The sequence below is a fragment of the Somniosus microcephalus genome, chromosome 16, assembly GCF_052327205.1.
Source record: "Somniosus microcephalus isolate GS21.2 chromosome 16, FLI_Smic_1.0, whole genome shotgun sequence".
NCBI lineage: Eukaryota > Metazoa > Chordata > Chondrichthyes > Squaliformes > Somniosidae > Somniosus > Somniosus microcephalus.
In genome coordinates, this window is record NC_141002.1 from 52696760 (window position 1) to 52718597 (window position 21838).

At 44.3% G+C, this 21838-nt stretch overlaps 1 protein-coding gene across 2 annotated transcripts in view; it reads left to right on the forward strand.

Moving 5' to 3' along the window:
- fam180a (family with sequence similarity 180 member A) overlaps nt 1–17072 on the forward strand; it is a 131473-nt gene extending 114401 nt beyond the window's left edge. For both annotated transcript variants that reach the window (XM_086009034.1, XM_086009035.1), the window contains one exon: nt 14868–17072. In XM_086009034.1, the coding sequence (XP_085865160.1) occupies nt 14868–15188 (321 nt within the window). In that variant the 3' untranslated portion in view covers nt 15189–17072. The remainder of the gene's footprint in view (nt 1–14867) is intronic.
- Nucleotides 17073–21838: the final 4766 nt, after the last annotated feature.

The window sequence follows — 21838 nt, forward strand, 5'->3', positions numbered from 1 at the left end:
GAATGTGTAGAAGTGTACTGCAAGGCAAATGAAGTGCTAGATGCCAGGAAAGCACTGGTATTGCTGAATTCCATGGGTGCAAAAATGTACGGCTTACTGCGAAACCTAATAACCCCAGAGAAGCCAGTGGAAAAGGATTTTGAAAGCATAGTGGCAATCCTACAAGACCACTTAAACCCCACACCGCTGCTGATAGCAGAACGATTTAAGTTTAACAAAAGGAACCAGCATAAAGACGAAAGTAATGCTGAGTATTTAACGGAACTGCGCAAACTATCGAAACACTGCCAGTTTGGAACAGGACTAGCAGATACTTTAAGGGACAAGTTTGTGTGTGGGCTTCAAAGTGAAGGAACCCAGAAACAGCTTCTATCAGAAAAGGATCTTACGCTGGACAAGGCTTTCAGCATGGCAGTATCACACGAAGCAGCCGCACGGGGTGCTGCAGAGATACAACGGAAATCGCAAGAATATGGCACAAATGAAATGTCATATGGAGCAGTGAAGTGTTATTGCTGCGGCAAAACAACACACGACCATAAGGATTGTTGGTTCAAGGACCAAGTGTGCAGACAGTGTGGAAAAGTAGGACGCAGAGCAAGTGTCTGCAGGTCGGGAAAGAAAACCAGCAGCAAGAAATCTCCACAGGAGAAGTACAAAAAGGTACATAAGGTGACGGAGAGTAGTTCAGACGAACAGAAAAGTGATACAGACTCCGGAAGCAAGGAGCTGGGTTGTCTGAAACTACATCATGTAATCAAAATGGAGGATCACCAGACTATCTGGGTCACGCTCAAGATAGACGGAGTCCAAGTGAAAATGGAATTGGACACAGGATCAGCCCTAACAGTCATAAACCGAAGGGACTACAAGCGGCTATTCTCATATATACCCTTGAGAGATACAGAGATTGTCTTGAAGACGTACATGGGGCAAAAAATCTACCCCAAAGGAAAAATAAGGGTGAACGTGATATACAACGGCAAGGAAACACTAAAAATGGACATATATGTATTGCCAGATGGAGGACACCCACTACTAGGGCGTGAATGGATCCGGAAGATACAGCTAGATTGGCATTCCATATAAGCACTGACTGTAGATGCCAAAAAGGATGACGACGTCACACCGGGACGACTGTCAAAAATGCTAACTGCCGCACAAGAAGTGTTCCAGGAGGGACTCGGAACACTAAAAGGCATAACAGCAATGATCAAAATAGAGGAAAATGCAAGCCCAAAGTTTTTTAAGGTCAGACTGGTACCTTATGCGATCCGCCCAGCCGTTGAAGCAGAGCTGGAAGGTTTGGAACGTTCAGGAGTGCTATCCAAAGTGGACTGGAGCGAGTGGGCTACACCCATCGTTCCTGTAATGAAGAGGTCGTTGAGTAATACGCCTGGGGAACCAAAGAAGGTTCGCATCTGTGGGGACTTTAAGATGACAGTGAACCCAGTCCTTCACACTGTACAATATCCGCTTCCGCGGATTGAAGATATTTTCGCCTCGCTATCTGGAGGGAAACGCTTCACTAAGATTGATCTGGCCCAGGTTACCTGCAAATGGAGGTAGAAGAAGCCTCGAAACAGTACTTCATGATCAACACTCATAAAGGTCTCTACCAATACAACCGGCTGGTGTTCGGAGTAGCATCAGCTCCGGCTATTTGGCAAAGGGCAATGGATCAAGTCCTGCAAGGGATTCCAGGGACCCAGTGTTATTTGGACGACATCCTGGTCACGGGCGAAAATGACAGTGATCACCTTGCCAACCTGGAGCAGGTGCTCACTAGATTGAAGGATTATGGGCTCCGAGCTAATCACCACTAATGCGAGTTTTTCCAGAAGCAGATCTCGTATTGTGGCCACGTTATTGATGAAGAGCGGTTACATAAGTCCCCTGAAAAGATTGAGGCAGTAGTCAAGGCTCCAGCACCGGAAAATGTGTCACAACTGAGGTCGTTCCTCGGGTTGGTGAAGTATTACCATAAGTTCTTGCCGAATTCGTCTACAGTTCTACACCCACTGAACACCCTGCTGCAAACGGGGGTACCATGGAAGTGGAATGACGAATGTAAACGAGCTTTCCAGAAGTGCAAAGAATTGATCACATCAAAAGAGGCGTTGGCTCATTTCAACCCAGCACTACCAATTCGGCTGGCGTGTGATGCATCACCCTATGGCATTGGAGCGGTGCTGTCGCACAAATTCCCAGACGGCTCGGAGAGGCCAGTAGCCTTTGCGTCTCGGTCACTAACCTCAGCCGAGCGTAACTACGCCCAGATTGACAGGGAGGCCCTCAGCCTAGTGTGGGGAGTGAAAAAGTTCAACCACTATCTGCACGGGCAGAAGTTCACCTTTCTGACTGAGCACCAACCACTTGTCTCCATCTTTAACCCAAAGAAGGGCGTTCCGGTGATGACTGCGCAACGGCTACAAAGATGGTCCCTTTTTCTAGGGGCGCACCAATATGATATCGAGTATAAGGGTACGAAACAGCATGGAAACACTGATGGGCTATCACGCCTGCCACTGCCTACTGCGGAGGAAGCACCAGCAGTGGATCCTGTCGGAATATTTCATTCGACTATAGCAGAATGCTTGCCAGTAACTAACGCTGGTATAGAGAAGGAGACCCGAAATGACCCAACACTGTCTTGGGTATATGATTTGACGGTGAAGGGATGGCCAGCACATGGCGACTCACTGTTTCCAGCATTCTCATCCAGAAAAGAACAGCTGTCAGTATGCCAGGGGACCTTGATGTGTGGCTCCCGAGTGGTAATTCCACCCAAGTTAAGGGAAAGAGTGCTCAATGAGCTTCACGAAGGCCATCTGGGAGGGGTGAAAATGAAAAGCCTTGCTAGGGCTTATGTGTGGTGGCCGGGGATCGATCAGCAAATCGAGGACCTGACAAAGAGCTGCTCAGGATGCCAGAAGGTCCAAAATGCACCACCACATGCCCCTCTACACCCATGGGAGTGGCCCTCATCTCCATGGCAACGGGTGCATATTGATTTTGCTGGTCCATTCAAGGACTCAATGTTTTTAATAGCTGTGGATGCGCACTCGAAATGGCCTGAGGTGATCAAAATGTCCTCCACCACCACGGAGAAAACTATTGCAGTCCTACGGACCATCTTTGCCAGGAACGGCTTGCCAGAGCAGATTTGCTCTGATAACGGACCACAGTTTGTGTCCGAAGAGTTTCGAAGATTTATGAAAAGGAATGGGGTAAGGCATTACACCTCCGCCCCGTATCATCCAGCCACCAATGGATTGGCTGAGAGGTTCGTAGAAACCTTTAAAAAAGCAGTAAGGGCCATGTGCGATGACAACATTCCACTGCAGGATAAGGTGGACAATTTCCTGTTAGCCTACAGAAATGCGACACATACAGTCACCAACCAGACCCCGGCCATGATGTTCTTTAACCGAAGGTTGAGATCTCGTCTGGATTTGCTCAAACCAAATGTACGAAGAGATGTTGAGAATAAGCAATTCCAGCACATCAATGAGAAGCCGACAAGGAGCTTCAATGTAGGGCAACCAGTCTTGGCTCGCGACTACCGAACAGAGAAATGGCAACCAGGAACGATATGCACACGGCAGGGGCCACTAATGTACACAGTGGATGTTGGGGAGAACATTGTGAGACGCCATGTCGACCAGGTCCTAGAGTCACAGGAAAGAGTCAACCCCAGGTCTCGTGTACCTGGTGATGAACTCGACATACCGGTAGCATCTACCCCAGAAACAGTAGCATCGGAAGCTGATGAACCAACCGACGACAGGGGGCCAGAATCGCCTCGCACCAAGAGCAAGACACTCAGGAAAGGCGCTATCCAGAAAGGATCAGGAAGCCGCCCCAAAGACTGAATTTATAAATGGACTATTTGCCGTTAATGTTGCATGTTAAAAGTGTTAATTGTTAAATGAATGTTATGGTACTGTTAATCTAAAAGGGGAGGAATTGTAGTGTATGTACCTTTAAGGGGAGAACTACTTTTTACAGCTCCTGTATACTGTAGTACCGGCAGTGACCACACCTGTATATAAACCCTGAGTAGGGATCTGTACTTTAGTTTTAGAGTAACCTGCATCCAGTAAACACCTGTTAATTGTTCCTCTGCAGTCTCTGTCGATTTATTGAAGAACACCATACATCAACATTCACGGATTCAACAGACTCTGTCCAATTAAATTATGCTTATCCAAATGTCCTGTTACTGCTTCCTTAATAATGGACTCCAACATTTTACCAACCACAGATGTTAGGCTAACTGGTCTATAGTTTCCAGCCTTTTGTCTACTTCCCTTTTTAAATAAGGGCGTTACATTAGCAGTTTTCCAATCTGCTGGGACCTTTCCTGAATCCAGGGAGTTCTGGAAAATTATCACTAATGCATCCGCAATCCCCACCGCCACTTCTCTCAAGTCCCTAGGGTGTAAGCCATCAGGTCCAGGGGATTTATCCGCCTTTAGTCCCATTATCTTACCGAGTACCACCTCCTTAGTGATTTTAATCGTGTTTAGCTCCTCCCCCACTATAGCCCCCTGTTTGTACAGTGTTGGGATATTTTTAGTGTCCTCTACTGTAGAGACTGATACAAAATATTTGTTCAGCGTTTTTGCCATCTCCATGTTCCCCACCACTAATTTCCCGGTCTCGTCCTCTAAGGGACCAACATTAACTTTAGCCACCCTTTTTCTTTTTATATAACTGTAGAAACTCTTGCTATCTGTTTTTATATTTTTTGCTAGTTTATTTTCATATAATCTATCTTCCCTTTCTTAATTAATCTTTTAGTTATTCTTTGCTGGCTTTTAAATGCTTCCCAATATTCTATCCTCCCACTAGATTTGGCTACTTTATATGCCCTTGTTTTCAGTTGGATACTATCCTTTATTACTTTACTTAGCCACAGATGGCTGTCTTTTCTTTTACGCCTCTTTTTCCTCAGTGGAATATATTTTTCTTGAAAGTTGTGAAATATCTCCTTGAATGTACACCACTGCTCATGTACCGTCTTACACTTTAATCTATTTTCCCAGTCCACTTTAGTCAACTCTGCACTCATACCTTCATAGTCTCCTTTATTTAAGCTTAGTACGCTGGTTTGAGATCCAACTCTCTCACCCTCCAACGGAATTTGGAATTCAACCTTCATTCCAAGGGGATCCTTTACTAGGACATTTTTTATTAATCCTGTCTCATTACACAGGACCAGATCTAAGATTGCCTGCCCCCTGGTTGGTTCAGTAACATACTGCTCAAGGAACCCATCCCTAATGCACTCTATGAACTCTTCCTCAAGGCTGCCCTGCCCAATTTGATTTGTCCATTCAATATGAAAGTTAAAATCCCCCATGATTATAGCTGTTCCCTTATTGCAAGCCCCAACTATTTCCTGATTTATACTCCGACCAACAGAGTTGCAACTGTTAGGAGGCCTATAGACTACGCCCACTAGTGACTTTTTCCCCTTATTATTCCTTATCTCCACCCAAACTGTTTCACTATCCTGATCCTTTGACCCAATATCATTTCTCACTATTGCAGTGATTCCATCCTTTATTAACATAGCCACCCCACCTCCCTTTCCTTCCTGTCTATCCTTCCTAATTGTCAAACACCCCTGGATGTTTAGTTCCCAGTCATGGTCATCTTGCAGCCATGTTTCTGTAATGGCCACCAGATCATACCCATGTGTAGCTATTTGTACCGTCAACTCGTCTATTTTGTTACGAATGCTGCGTGCATTCAGATAAAGATCTTTTAAATATGTTTTGTGACAATTTATTCCTGCTTTTACCCCCTTTACTACTTTACCTTTATCTTTATACATTCTGTCCCTTCCTGACATGCTCTGGTTTTTAATTCCCCCACTGCTACCTTGCTCTATTGCCTTCTCCACTGACATTTTTATTTTTTGCTCTCTTGAAACCTCCCCCCCACTAATTAGTTTAAAACCCTCTCTACAGCCCTAGTTATTCGATTCACCAGGATTCTAGTCCCAGCACTGGCCAAGTGAAGTCCGTCCCAACGGAACAGCTCTCTCCTGTCCCAGTGCTGGTGCCAGTGTCCCAAGAAGCAAAACCCATTTCTCCCACACCAGTCTTTGAGCCACGCATTTAACTCTCTAATTTTATTTACCCTAGCCAAATTCGCTCGTGGCTCAGGTAGTAATCCAGAGATTATTACCCTTGTGGTTCTGTTTTTTAATTTGGCCCCTAGCTGCTCATACTCCCTCAGCAGAACCTCTTTCCTTGTCCTATCTATGTCGTTGGTACCAACATGGACCACGACAACTGGATCCTCCCCCTCCCACTCCAAGTTTCTCTCCAGCCCAGAGGAGATATCCTTAACCCTGGCACCGGGCAGGCAACACAGCCTTTGGGACTCTCGCTCTCGGCTGCAAAGAACCCTATTTATCCCCCTAATGATACTATCCCCTACCACTACAACATTTCTTTTTACTCCCTCCACTTGAATGGCCCCTCGTTCCACGGTGCTGTGGCCAGGTTGCTCATCCTCCCTGCAGTCCTCGTTCCCGTCCCCACATGGAGTAAGAACCTCAAACCTGTTGGACAAGAGCAAGGGCTGCGGCTCCTCCAACACTACCTCCTGGATCCCTGTACCTGCCTCACTCATAGTCACACCCTCCTGTCCCTGACCACGGACTACATCTGAATTAATTACTCTAATTGGTGTGACTACTTCCTGGAACACAGAGTCCAGGTAACTCTCCCCCTCCCTGATGTGTCGCAGTGTTTGAAGCTCGGACTCCAGCCCATCAACACGGAGCCGGAATTCCTCGAGCAGCCAACACTTACTGCAAATGCTCTTTCCCTATTTCTTCCAAATCCTACTAAAAAGTCTTCAGTTATCTTGCAATTTTCAATTCTGACAAAGAATTAAACTTGCCTTTTCTCGTTACAGATTCTGAATGACCTGATGTATATTTGCAGTATTTTCTGTTTTTATTTTAGACTTCCAGCATTTGCAGTCGTTTTTCTTCAATGTCATATCATCCAGTGACTGGGTACCTCAGACTCAAGTAGTTGAGGGTCAAGAAGGAGGGGCTATTGATACAAGATTAAATGTAAGCGATTTAGAACAGACGGCAGAAGAAACTTCTCCACAAATTCAATAGCCCCCAAAAACGGGCGTGGGAATCGCAATGTGTGATTAACCCATGCCTGTTCAATGTGATGCAGGCAGCACGCCAACTTCCCACCCCTGCCACTCTGCCAGTGCCCTTGCTGTTGCCTGTCAGTCAGCCAGTCCAGACTGCTGCTGCCCATGCCGAGAAGGTGCAGTCCGCAGCTGGGCCTTCTAGGCCCAGAGTTGCTTGAGGTCGTCCTCCAAAGCTATCTGCAAGTGTCCTCCACTGAAGGTCAGCAGCCTTCCACCAGCTATGCTGTAGCCACTGGGGTAGCACTGCGTAGGAGCACTAGAACAGGCAAAGGCACATGGAAAACAGGCACTAAGGGAATGCACAAGGGTGATTAGTTTATGTTTGTATGCAATATGGCATGATTTCATTTGTAAATTTAGTTTGCAATGATTATTTTGTGTTGGCTTTTATTTTTGCATTGTGGCCAAGTGGATGCTGTGATGGCCAGTGACAGAGGTGGGGTAAGGTGAGGGACTGTTGCTGATTGGGGAATTGGGGTTGCATTTACTGGTTGCGCACTCGGACAAGTTCTTCACGGACAGCCTGGACAGAAAGGGGCTCTCTAGGTTGCCTCCTCCCTTCCTCTTCCTCCTTCTCCTCATGCTCCTGCTCCTCAGCTGGTCGCCGGATAGGGGTAGCAAGGGCTGTGCCCTCATGATGGCGAGGTAGTGCAGCATGCAACAGACCGCCATGAATCTTGACACCTGCTCTGCTAAGTACTGCAGGGCTCCTCCAGGCAGTGGAAGCGTTGTTTCAGCCACAATGATCTGCTTTATCACATTTCGTGTGGCAGCACGGCTTTCAACAACAACAACAACAAAAATTTGTTTTTATATAGTGCCTTTAACGTAGTAAAACGTCCCAAGGCGCTGCACAGGAGTATTTTAAGACAAAAAAATTTGACACCAATCCACATAAGGATAAATTAGGGCAGATGACCAAAAGCTTGGTCAAAGAGGTAGGTTTTAAGGAGTGCCTTAAAGGAGGAAAGAGAGGTAGCGAGGCGGACAGGTTTCGGCAGGGAATTCCAGAGCTTAGGGCCTAGGCAACAGAAGGCATGGCCACCAAAGGTTGAGTGATTATAATCAGAAGAGGGCAGAATTAGAGGAGCGCAGATATTTCGGGGGGTTGTGGGGCTGAAGGAGATTACAGAGATAGGAAGGGGCGAGGCCATGGAGGGATTTGAAAACAAGGATGAGAATTTTGAAATCGAGGCACTGCTTAACTGGGAGCCAATGTAGGTTAGCGAGAACAGGGACGATGGGCGAACAGGACTTGGTGCGAGTTAGGACATGGGCAGCCGAGTTTTGGATGACCTCAAGTTTACGTAGGGTGGAATGTGGGAGGCCAGCCAGGAGTGCATTGGAATAGTCAAGTCTAGAGGTAACAAAGGCATGGATGAGGGTTTCAGCAGCGGATGAGCTGAGGTAAGGGCGGAGATGGGCGATGTTATGGAGGTGGAAGTAGGCGGTCTTTGTTATGCTGCAGATATGTGGTTGGAAGCTCATTTCAGGGTCAAATATGACATCAAGGTTGCGAACAGTGTGGTACAGCCTCAGACAGATGTTAGGGAGAGGGATGGAGTCAGTGGCTAGGGAATGGCATTTGTGGCGGAGACCGAAAACAATGGCTTTGGTTTTCCCAATATTTAATTGGAGAAAATTTTTGCTCATCCAGAACTGTATGTCGGACAAGCAGTCTGACAATTTAGAGACCGTGGAGGGGTGCTGACAGGCATGGGTGCAGTAGTAGTTTCATTGTATGCATGCTGCCCACATGTGTGTGGGTTGTGCACCAAAGTCATGAGCCATGTCATCAGCAGATAGCCCTTGTCGCCCAGTAGTCACCCTTTGGTTTGGCGTAGTGGCTCAAATGCAGATGGCACAGCGGACTGACGCAGAATGAAGGCATCATGGCTGCTGCCAGGATACAGGGCATTGACCTACATGATGCGCTGGCTTTGGTCACATACCAGCGACGTTGAGGGAGTGGAATCTCTTTAGGTTGCGGTGCATGTCAGAGTTGACATGCGGCGCCCGCAAAGTGGTGTGCATGCAGTCAATGGCATCCTGCACCATGGGAAGCCTGCAATCCTCACGAAGCCGTATGCTCGCTCCACCTGCTGGCCTCTAGCAAGAAAGAATGAAATGTAGTCAGCTCTCTTTGAATAGAGAGCTTCAGTGACCTCCCTTATGCAACAGTGGATGGCAAACTGAGAGATGTTGCAAATATCGCCAGTTCCCACCTCGAAGGAACCCGACGTATAAAAGTTCATTGCCATGGTCACCTTCACAGCCACTGGCAATGCGGGTCCTCGCCCTCCTCTGGGGTTGCAGTTGTGCAGGAGGTGGCAGTTTTCAATGAGGACATCCTTACTGAAGTGCAGACGTCTCACACGTTGTTCCTCACTGAGGTTCATGTAGGAGAATTGCTCCCTGAACACCCTGGGCGGATGACATCACTGCAGGAGTTCCTCAGGGCAGTGTCCTAGGGCCAACCATCTTTAGCTGTTTCATCAATGACCTTCCCTCCATCATAAGGTCAGAAGTGGGGATGTTCGCTGATGATTGCACACTGTTCAGCACCATTTGAGACTCGTCAGATACTGACGCAGTCCGTGTCCATATGCAGCAAGACCTGGACAACATTCAGACTTGGGCTGACAAGTGGCAAGTAACATTCGCACCACACAAGTGCCAGGCAATGACCATCTCCAACAAGCGAGACTCTAACCATCTCCCCTTGACATTCAATGGCATTACCATCGCTGAATCCCCCACTATCAACATCCTGGGGGTTACCATTGATCAGAAACTGAACTGGACCAGCCATATAAATACTGTGGCTACAAGAGCAGGCCAGAGGCTGGGAATTCTGCGGCGAGTGTCTCACCCCCTGACTCCCCAAAGCCTTTCCACCATCTACAAGGCACAAGTCAGGAGTGTGATGGAATACTCTCCACTTGCCTGGATGAGTGCAGCTCCAACAACACTCAAGAAGCTCGACACCATTCAGGATAAAGCAGCCTGCTTGATTGGCACTCCATCCACCACCTTCAACATTCACTCCCTCCACCACCGGCGCACTGTGGCTGCAGTGTGTACCATCTACAAGATGCACTGCAGCAACTCGCCAAAGCTCCTTCAACAGCGCCTTCCAAACCCGCGACCTCTACCACTTAGAAGGACAAGGGCAGCAGACGCATGGGAACATCACCACCTACAAGTTCCCCTCCAAGCCATACACCATCCTGACTTGGACCTGTATCACCGTTCCTTCACTGTCGCTGGGCCAAAATCCTGGAACTCCCTTCCTAACAGCATTGTGGGTGTACCTACACCATATGGACTGCAGCGGTTCAAGAAGGCGGCTCACCACCATCTTCTCAAGGGCAATTAGGGATGGGCACTAATTGCAGGCCTAGCCAGCGACGCCCACATCCCATCAATGAATAAAAATAATAAATTAAAAAAAGTATGGCCTCCCGCTGAGAGCCCTTCTCCCCCTACCCGTCTTTCAGATGAGACATTAAATCGAGGCTCCCGTCTGCCCTCTCAGGCGGGCGTAAAAGATCCTATGGCACTACTTCAAAGAAGAGCATGGGAGTTATCCTCGGTGTCCTAGCCAACATTTATCCCTCAATCAACATCACTAAAAACAGATTTCTTTCTTTCTTTCTTTCTTTCTTTCTTTCTTTCTTTCTTTCCTTCTTTCTTTCCTTCTTTCTTTCCTTCCTTCCTTCCTTCCGCCCTTCCTCTTCCAGCAGCTTGCCCTCTGTTCATTCTCCAACTCATAGGGGAATTCCTACTACTGCAGCCCTGTCTGTCAGCAAGTGATTTGTGCAGAAGCCTTGAAGTCAGGAAAAAGTCCTTCAGCACGTGCCAAACCACTCCCTGTAGACTTTAGCAAGTTTACACAACTATAGAAAGCACCAAACACTTGTAGAATTGTAGCAACAGGCAGTAGAATTTAATCAGCAACTAACCTGTAAGTAGGTGATGATCCCTTTAAGTAGCGCTGGTGGGGGATCCTTTCTGCTACCGAATGCGTGTTCAGCTGTGCAAGCTTAAGAGAGGGCGTTAGCTGGAGCGTTTAACTCCAAAATGGCAGTGCTGGCGCCAAATCAGCATTACACGCTGATTGATGTCATGATCTGTCAACTCTGCATACTTCAGGCAGACGCTCACTGCAGTGCGCTAACGCCCTCACCAATATGACATCTGGTGCGACTCGCACCATAAGGGTGCGTGCTTGCCACGGACGCCATTTTGGACTTATAAGGGCACTCTTTGTGCCCAAATAATGGGCGTTACGGATCTGAATTTTGGGCCCAGAGATATGTGAGGCTGTGGAATTCATTTCCAGGGTTTGTGGTTGAGGTAGAAACTTTGTCAACATTCAAGGTTAGATTGGACGCCTGACCAAGCCTGACACCTGACATCAGTCATCGGGAAAATGCTGGATTCCATTATTGTGGAAGTGGTAACAGAGCACTTAGAAAATCATAATATGATTCGGCAGAATCAACATGGTTTTATGAAAGGGAAACCGTGTTTAACAAATTTATTAGAGTTTTTTGAGGATGTAACTAGCAGGGTAAATAAGGGGAACCAGTGGCCGTAGTATATTTGGATTTCCAAAAGGAATTCAATAAAGTGCCACATAAAAGGTTGCTATGTAAGATAAGGGCTCATGGGGTTGGGGGTAATATATTAGCATGGATAGAGGATTGGTTAACAGACAGAAAACAGAGAGTTGGGATAAACAAGTCATTTTCGGGTTGGCAGGCTGTAACTAGTGGGGTGCCGCAGGGATCAGTGCTTGGGCCTCAGCTATTTACAATCTATATTAATGACTTAGATGAAGGGACTGAGTGCAAAGTATCCAAGTTTGCTGACGAAACAAAACTAGGTGGGAAAGTAAGCTGTGAGGAGGACACAAAGAGCCTGCAAAGGGATATAGACAAGTTAAGTGAGTGGGCAATAAGGTGGCAGATGGAATATAATGTAGGGAAATGTGAGGTTATTCACTTTGGTAGGAAGAATAGAAAAACAATATTTTTTAAATGGTGAGAAACAATTAAATGTTGGTGTTCAGAGAGATTTAGGTGTCCTTGTGCACGAAACACAGAAAGTTAACATGGAGGTACAGCAAGCAATTAGGAAGGCAAATGGCCTTTATTGCAATGGTGTTGGAGTACAAGAGTAAGGACATCTTTACTACAATTGTACAGGGCCTTGGTAAGACCACACCTGGAGTAATGTGCACAGTTTTGGTCTCCTTATTTGAGGAAGGATATACTTGTCTTAGAGGCAATGCAATGGAGGTTCACTAGATTGATCCCTGGGATGAGAGGCCTGCCCTATGAGGAGAGATTGTGTAGAATGGGCCTATACTCTTTGGAGTTTAAAAGAATGAAAGGTGACCTCAATGAAACATACAAGATTCTGAGGGGGATTGACAGGGCAGATTGACAGGGCAGATGCTGAGAGGTTGTATCCCCTGGATGGAGAGTCTAGAACTAGGGGGCATAGTCTCAGGATAAGGGGTAGGCCATTTAAGACTGAGATGAGGAGGAATTTCTTCACTCAGAGGGTGTGAATCATTGGAATTCTCTGCCCCAAAGGGCCGTGGATGCTGAGTCGTTGAGTATATTCAAGGCTGAGATAGATAGATTTTTGAACTCTGGAGGAATCAAGGGATATGGAGATCGGGCGGGAAAGTGGAGTTGAGGTCGAAGATCAGCCAGGATCTTATTAAATAGGGGAGCAGGCTCGCAGGGCCGTATGGCCGACTCCTGCACCTAATTCTTATGTTCTTATACTCTTATGTTCTTATGGAAAGGGGTTGAAGGGATATGGGCATAGGGTGGGTAAATGTGATTAGAACTATTTGCCAACACATATTTGCCAAATGGCCTGTTTCTATGTTGTAACTTCTGCGTATTATGATGTAAACACTCATAATTACTGCTCAGTGACTTGATCTCAAACAATAATTTGCTTGATAACTGGGTTCCTCACTAGGCGCCTCATGAATGACTAAACCCCATAATAATCCTTTGCATTGATCAGATCTCTCACAGTAAACACTAATCAATGACCACATTCCTCACTCTATCATTACACTAATACTCAGTATCTCACAGTCACTATCTCCAATGATGAGGATCCCTCAAATTATTACTCCTCTATCAATGGAATTCTCACACTGACCTTTCTGAATGACCTTTCCCACAGATTCACCATTCCCAGTGAATTGATCCCTCACAGTAAACATTCTAAATGGTTTTCTCCCTTGCACCTCAATGACTTTGTACCTAATGGTAACAGAGTGTGATGATCAAAACCTTTACAGTGAACCTTCTCAGTGGCATGTGCCTTTACACCATTATTCCTCAATTTCCCCCCACAATAGCCCTCCCTAAAAATAACCCCCTTCCCCATTACTTGGTCACTCATTTATCCTCTTGGCTATTGTAATCTGTCACAGTGTCCCTCCTTATTGACTGGGTTTCTCACAACTTTGCTATTCATTGATTAGTTCTCTGATAGTAATACTCCTGAATGAATTGAAATGCCCCAAGATAAGAAGATAGCAGCACGGGCATACCTCAGCAAACTATGCACACTGAAATCCAAGCTTCAATCCTTTAGAATTATGTCAAGTATTATAAAAATAAAGATTAATTCTTTGAAGTTCAAATGACATCATACATGATTCCTCTGCCTGTTATTCAGTATTTGCCATGATAGCTTTACAGACATTGTACACCCAGGTTTTACAGCCTTTTTAGGTTTGTGTTTTTTCTGCATGACCATTTTAGATCCATTTTCATGGTTTGCCTAGATGGAGAGATCTTTTTGCCTTTGGTGATGTTGGATTTGGTATGTGTCCAATCCCTGCCAATCTAGTCATAGTACTGAGTGTGGGGGGAGGGGAGTTTCTGTCTAAGTATTTAGTAATTCAGAGAATACTGTTTTTGCAATATATACTGACCTCAACTTATGCAATTCAAAGGATCTCAATACTGGATCACCTGAATCCAAACCCAGAGTATAAAATTCATTCAAACACTCACGGCTGCTCTCCAGTCCATGGCACTATATCCAAGATTGTTTCTCTCTCCACAGATAGCGATTCAAACACTGCTTTTAATTTCTAGATTTTTTTTCTTTGTTTATGCAGGAGTAAAATTTTACAGGTTCTGGATGCTCTCCAGCACTTTGCCAAATTAACCATTCTTCATGTGTGAGCTTAGCCAGTGAAGTTAAGCAGACTATTCAACTATGGAAAGGTGGGGGGGGGGCGGGGGCACAGCTGAACTCAATTCTGTCCTTGTTCGAAGTTCAAAGATTTTAATTTCTAGAAATCACTGACTAGTTATCAGGAGTGAGAGTCCTGACTGCTTTTGCGCTTACCCCCTATCTAACCCAAGGACACTCAGATCGATTGTCGGCCCCTTATTGGCCCTTACTGAGATCAACTAACTAGGCACAGACCAAGAATCAAATCTCACACTTCATTGGTTTATGTGGTTCAGTTTCATACTGCTTTAGAGTTTGGAAAAGGGGATCTGTGTAGATTGTTCTCATTCTTTTAAAACTCCTAAACGATTGACTGTGTTTTCCATGGTACTAATTATCTGTCATTTTTATTACATTTTTATATTTGTTTTCTACATTTCTAGTTCCTTCTGGGTGGGCTGAACATAGATGACAACTTCAAATGCTCCCTGAAGGATGAAGAGCTTGCATCAATGAGAGCAGCAAAGAAGTTTAATGTTATTGTCAATAACGTCATCCCCAAGAAAATTGTTGACATCCGAAGGCTTACTTACAGACTATCCAACTACTCTGGACATCTCAAGTCTGAGGACTTTGAGAGAACACTGTTGACCTTGGTGTTCACAGCTTATCAGGCATCAAGATCTCAGGGGTATCAACAGGACACCTGGGCAGAATCACTTGTGAACATCTTTCAGGCTTTAAGACGTGATTTGATGTTTTAATAATTCTGATTTTGAGGGCACCGGAGGAAAATAAGCTCATAAGAGTTTAACTCTTGAATATTTAACTCTCTCCTACTTCTGGTGATTTTTCAATGGTTTCTCTAGTTTCCTGAACATACACCAAGCTTTTCAAAGTAACTTTTTGCAGAACCTGCACTGGAATGCAACCATATTTTTTGCCCATTTCACAAAAAATGGCACAGACTGTGTGTAGCACAAACCTCCCCAGTGATGGATGAAATGCAGCTATTTTGAATATTGGGCCCGTAATGTATAACAAACATCAAGAGATCCAACCACAAATGCTTCTTGTTCAAATAAAACTGGCCCACAACTGTTTGTGGGCACGACTCCCAGCAGAGGACACATCAATTTTCAAACATTTATCTTGAGCCCCTTCCTCTTTACTGAATTGGCACAACAAAGCTTGAAACAAGTCCATTGAAGGTTAATGAGTCTAAGATTCACTAATTTTAATAAATTAAAGGGGTTTATTTAGAATGCATTATTGGTTCTTTATTCTAGTTTGGGATTTAAAGTATATCAATTAAATATTTCACTCAGTCCACTGCAACCTGCCCTCAAAACCAACTGAGGGGAACTGAATGCATTTCAACACTGTTTTTTCCCCGCTGGGCCCTGTGTTCAAATGCAAGCCAGATTAATGAGATGAAGGTGTCCTTCTATGCAGGCGACAAGGGTCCCAGGGAAGTGGGTGTGGGTCCATGTCATAAAAGTATCAATAATCTGGCACTAAATTGCAATCCTCACTGCTAGGGGCTGTTGTGGAAGGTGGAAATGTCATACTGGTGCAACAGTGAGTGTTCTTCTGAGGGTGGGGTAGAATGGTGGGAGCTTTAATCTGTAGTTGGCTGTGCTATACCTGAACTAGGATGCTTACCATGAATACAGAATGCCTGAAAGGATTTCAATTCCCAGCACTAACATCCCTCATCATAATGAATACAAAAATAAAAAATAACTTGTGATACAAGCTGAAGACCAAATAAGATTAGTCAGCCATTCTTAAAATGGTAGTAGGCATTCTGTTGAGTAATGGATCCCTATGCCTTTCCTGCATATACTACTTTTTGCACATAATTAACCAGAATAACATACTTTTGTTACAGATTTAGAAGTATAAACAGCTGTTCTATTTAAAATGCAAAATGAAAATATGATGGAATTGGATGTTTTTAGATAAATATGTTGAATTCTTTGTTTCAATGATACCAGGTGGAGGGGCAATTTTCTGGGCATCAGAGATGCCGATGTGCAGAAAATGCAACCTTACCCCCAACATCTCAGACGGGCTGTGAGGGGGCTTGTTTCCATTTACCAGTGTGGGTTTAAAACAGTGGTAACAGTTTTCTGCTGGTGACTCGAAAATAGCAATTAAGAGCATTATTGGGTGGGTAAATCCAATTATACATCCTGTACATATTAAGATATAAGTCATATTCAAAGCAGAACAGAAGAGGCCATATATTATGGTAAACCCAGAAAAGGATAGCAGGATGAAATTTGCTGCTATTACAATGGCTCTAATCCTTTGGGAGGAGGAGCAAGAAGAATGGGAGATTAGGGAGAATCTGACTATTTTACATTTCAGTTAAAGGAATCTCCTGTCTCAATCTGAGGAATATCATTCCTCAAACCCAGTTGATACCTGAGTCACACCCATCATACCAGCCTTGCATCCACCGGATACATTAAACATATGAGTATGTAATTGCAGGATAACATAAATCATCTGCCACAGGACATGTTGTCTGGATTCTGTTGTTGCATCAACATCCATTACCATTACCTGAAAGCTTTCTTTCTGTACATCTGGTCAAAACATCGGAGGGAAAAAGTAAAATTGCTGATTTAAAAATTAAATTCATTGTCTTCATTGAAATAGTGCTAAATGTGCCTAGTGTTTAATCTTCACCCATGAAACCCAAGTATTGCTTCTCGTTCTGTGCCTGTTTACTGTCTGAGGTCTCCTCTGTGCTCCGGTCTCATCGTGATTTCATTAGTGGAATGGGGCGGGGGGGGGGGGGGCTTGTCCAATTGAGAACTCCTCAATTTTGCAAGGAGAAGGATAGAGGAATCAGTGACACTCCCTGATAGCAAACTATCATTGTTACGAACACCTTAAATAGTTACAGTGCAGAATTTACTGTGTTCGAGTGAAGTATCCAAAGATATTTGGCTAGGCCTCTCTCATATTAGACTGCAGACTTAAGTTCTAATATTCAGGCTCTGAAGTTCCCCAATCGCTGGTAGTTAGTATCTGCTCATGGCTGCCAGTGAACTATTTGACAGATCAATGTACATCGGTAGGGTCAAAGAAGCCCCTTATGGTTGACTGCAACTTCTCTTCAAGAATGTGCTGTCTGACCACTGGATTCCTTGGCGATTGTTTGATTTCTTGACATTATTGAATAGTCTTTGGACTTCCTAGTTTGTTGAAGTTGGCATTCGCCTGCCTTATTATCTTCTCTCAGATCTATCTCCTGGCCAATAGATTGGGATGGGGCAGGGTGTTACCATGCTCAAGGTCACTGCACTTGCCAAAGTACCTCCTTAATGATTTGGGTCACTTTTCAGTCAGTAAAACGTAACCTTTGTGTTTTCTGCACTGTTTTGTCATTTTTGAAATTTCATTTTTGCTTTAAAGGTGTCTCCTAGGGGCTTGAAGGCTGATTTCCTACTTGATAAGGTACCAAACTGTGACTATCATAACTGAACTTGGATTTGGCAGTTTAACTTCCCAGCAGACAGGGGTCATGGTGCTGCTAACTGGAAAATGCCATGCTCTCACTTGGGCAGCAGTAGAGTACATTACATGGAAAATAATTGCATAAAGGAGTTGTAATGACTGCTTATGTTTTTATTAAGTGATGAGATGTTAATGACTTTAATTACTTTAAGGAGCTGTTCAATAAATGTGCAATTAAGGTAAACATGATTTAAATAGATCTTTTCAAGTCCCTTATGTTAATAAATACTAATGGCTAAGAAATGGCAATTAGTTTAATTGGAAACCTTCTCATCTCTGGACCAGAAAGGACAAGGCATCAAACTTTGCCTTCGGGAGTTGGCTACAATTCCAGGGTAGTGCTCTCTCTCAAAACAATCTGAGCACTTTGGTCCGTACTTTCCCTTTCTAGTGTTCTTGGGATGGGGGGATTGTCCTATGAGGAGAAATTGAGTAGACTAGGCCTATATTCTCTAGAGTTTAGAAGGATGAGAGGTGATCTCATTGAAACATACAAAATTCTTACAGGGCTTGTCGGGGTAGATGCAGGGAGGATGTTTCCCCTGGATGGGGAGTCTAGAACCAGAATAAGAGGTTGGCCATTTAGGACTGAGATGAGGAGAAATTTCTTCACTTAGAGGGTGGTAAATCTTTGGAATTCTCTACCCCAGAGGGCTCAGTCATCGAGTATATTCAAGACAGAGAGTGATAGATTTTTGAATATTAAGGGAATCAAGGGATATGGGGATAGTGCAGGAAAGTGGAGATGAGGTAGAAGATCAGCCATGATCTTATTGAATGATGGAGCAGGCTTGAAGGGCCAAATGGCCTACTCTTGCTCCTATTTCTTATGTTCTTATGTTCTAGTGTCCCATTTGCCCAGGCCCCCAATCTAAGGAAGACTTGTCTCCAGCATTGGGATATCCTCCATAAAATATATTTGAAATAAAAGGAAAAAAAGATGTTGCTATATTATAAAATAGCTTAAACCTTTCCCCCAGAGCCTGTGGTGTCCAACTCTAGTTGGACGTATTCTTGGAGCTTTAATCACATGACACTTGATCACGTGACATTTACCCACAGTTAGCAAATGTTATTGCATTTGCCTTAGAAATATTGGGTCCCCTGTAGTTGAGCAGCGTTGCACTCCGTGTGTCTATAAAAAATGTTTTTACTCACTGGCAGGGTATTGGGAAATCAGAAACCGAGTGTGCTCATGAATGGTTCCCTACCACTCCTGTGAGGTGTGTTCTCTGATTCCCCCACCACCTGAGAGTTGAGCTCTCTGATCCCCCACCACCTCTGAGAAATTAAAGGTGGTCAATTCTTCATAATCTCAAACAAAAGCAGAAAATGTTGGAAACACTCAGCAAGTCAGGCAGCAGAGGAACTTAGAAACAGGAGTAGGCCATTTAGCCCCTCAAGCCTGTTCCGTCATTCAATGAGGCCATGGCTGATCTGTGACCTAACTCCATATACCCGCCTTTGCTCCATATCCTTTAATAGCTTTGGTTAACAGAAATCTATCAATCTCAGATTTAAAATTAATAACTAACCCAGCATCATCTGCCGTTTGTGGAAAAGAGTTCCAAACTTCTGCGGATTTCAAAAAGGAAAGTCTTGCTTAACGAACTGTATTGAATTTTTTGAAGAGGTAACAGAGAGAGTAGACAATGGTAATGCAGTAGATGTAATTTATCTTGATTTTCAAAAGGTCTTCGATAAGGTATCCCATAATAGACTGAAGAACAAGGTCAGAGAATGCGGAGTCAGGGGACAAGTAGCAGAATGGATTGCTGGCTGGCTTCAGGACAGAAAGCAGAGAGTGGGAGTAAAGGGTAGCTATTCACAGTGGCAGAAGGTGGGTAGTGGTGTTCCACAAGGATCAGTGCTGGGACCACTGCTGTTCACAATTTACATTAACGATTCAGACTTAGGAATCAAAAACACAATTTCTAAATTTGCGGATGACCCCAAATTGGGGGAATAGACAATACTGAGGAGGACTGCAACAAGTTACAGGAGGACATTAATAAACTTGCAGGATGGGCATATAATTGGCAAATGAAGTTCAACACAGATAAATGTGAGGTATTATATTTTGGTAGGAAGAATAGGGAGGTCACTTATCACTTGGAGGGTGTGAGTTGAGGTGGAGTAGAGGTACAAATACACAAATCACTAAAAATTGTGCCACAGGTTAGCAAGGCCAAAGAAAAGCAAACCAAGCACTAGGGTTTATTTCTAGAGGGATAGAATTGAAAAGTAGGGAAGTTATGCTAAACCTGTAGCAAACCTTGGTTAGACCACACTTGGAGTACTGTGTACAGTTCTGGTCACCATATTATAAAAAGGATATAGAGGCACTGGAGAGGGTGCAGAGAAGATTTACAAGGATGATACCAGATATGCGAGGGTATACATATCAGGAAAGGTTAAACAGGCTGGGCTTCTTTTCTCCTGACAAAAGAAGGCTGAAGGGTGACCTAATAGAGGTCTTTAAAATTATAAAATTTTTTGTTAGAGTGGATATAGAGAGAGTGTTTCCACTTGTGGGGAAGAGCATAGCTAGAGGCCATCAATATAAGATAGTCAACAAGAAATCCAATAGGGAATTCAGAAGAAACTTCTTTACTCAGGGAGTGGTGAGAATGTGGAACTCGCTACCACAGGGAGTGGTTGAAGTGAATAGTATAGATGCATTTAAGGGGAGGTTAGAAAAGCATATGAGGGGGAAGGGAATAGAGGGTTATGCTGATAGATTTAGATGAGGAAAGACGGGAGGAGGCTCATGTGGAGCATAAACGCCGGCATGGACTGGTTGGGCCGAATGGCCTGTTTCTGTGCCATATATCCTATGTAATCCTATGTAAGTTTGTGTGTAGAAGTGTCTCCTAACTTCACTCCTGAAAGGCCTGGCTCTAATTTTTAGGCTATGTCCCCTAGTCCTAGATTCCCCAACCAGCGGAAATAGTTTCTCTCTATATAGCCTATCAGTTCCTTTTAATATCTTGAAAACTTCGATCAAATCATCTCTTAATCTTCTAAATGCATTTGTAATCTAGGAGGGTTGGCAACCTTGCCACACATGCAGAGACTGGGAGCTGATGGGTGGAAATTTAAATGCCATTTCACCCTCACTATTGAAAAATGACAAGGGGAATAAAAGCCCAGCAGTGGTTTCCAACCACTTCAGTCCCAAATTGATCTGATAATTATCTCACAGGTAGGCTATAGTCTTAGGAAAAGATGGAGGGAGGCAAATGGAAAAGGGAACTGATTGGAATAACAAAGTTATGACAAGTACTGACTTAAACTCATTACTGCTGCAGCCAAAACACAAACAGCTATAATCACTTATGGTCCTCTCCAGAGCAGCCTAACCTGCTAATGGAACTTGCCCTGCCCCGTGCTGATTGGCCTCCATGCCTGCCTGTCAAAGCTTTGCCTCTTCCCATTGGTGCACTGGCATTGCCCATAAACTCCATTTCCTATTTTCTCCAGGGTTGCCCGCAGCAGTGCCTGGGTGCTTTATTTTCAATTCCAGGAGACTCCCGGAAAATCCGGGGGGGTTGACAACCCTTGCAGTCAACAAGTAACTTAGATATCCCCATTAACACCTATAACTCAACATTATAGCATTGTACTTCTCATTTAACCCTATCAGATAGATTTAAGGCAATTAAAAGCAATTCTTAAGTTCTTTATTTTCATTGGGAGTTCTATGGTACCCATTGATGACCTAAATTAAAAATTATGTAACTATGGTGGAAGATTTCCTCAGTGCTCTTTATTGTAACAAAATTGTAAACCCACATTTAAAGAATGGGTTTATGATTTCATTGCATAAAGGAGGCAAGGGAGGAGATTGCAGGGGCTCTGACATAAACTTTCAGAACCT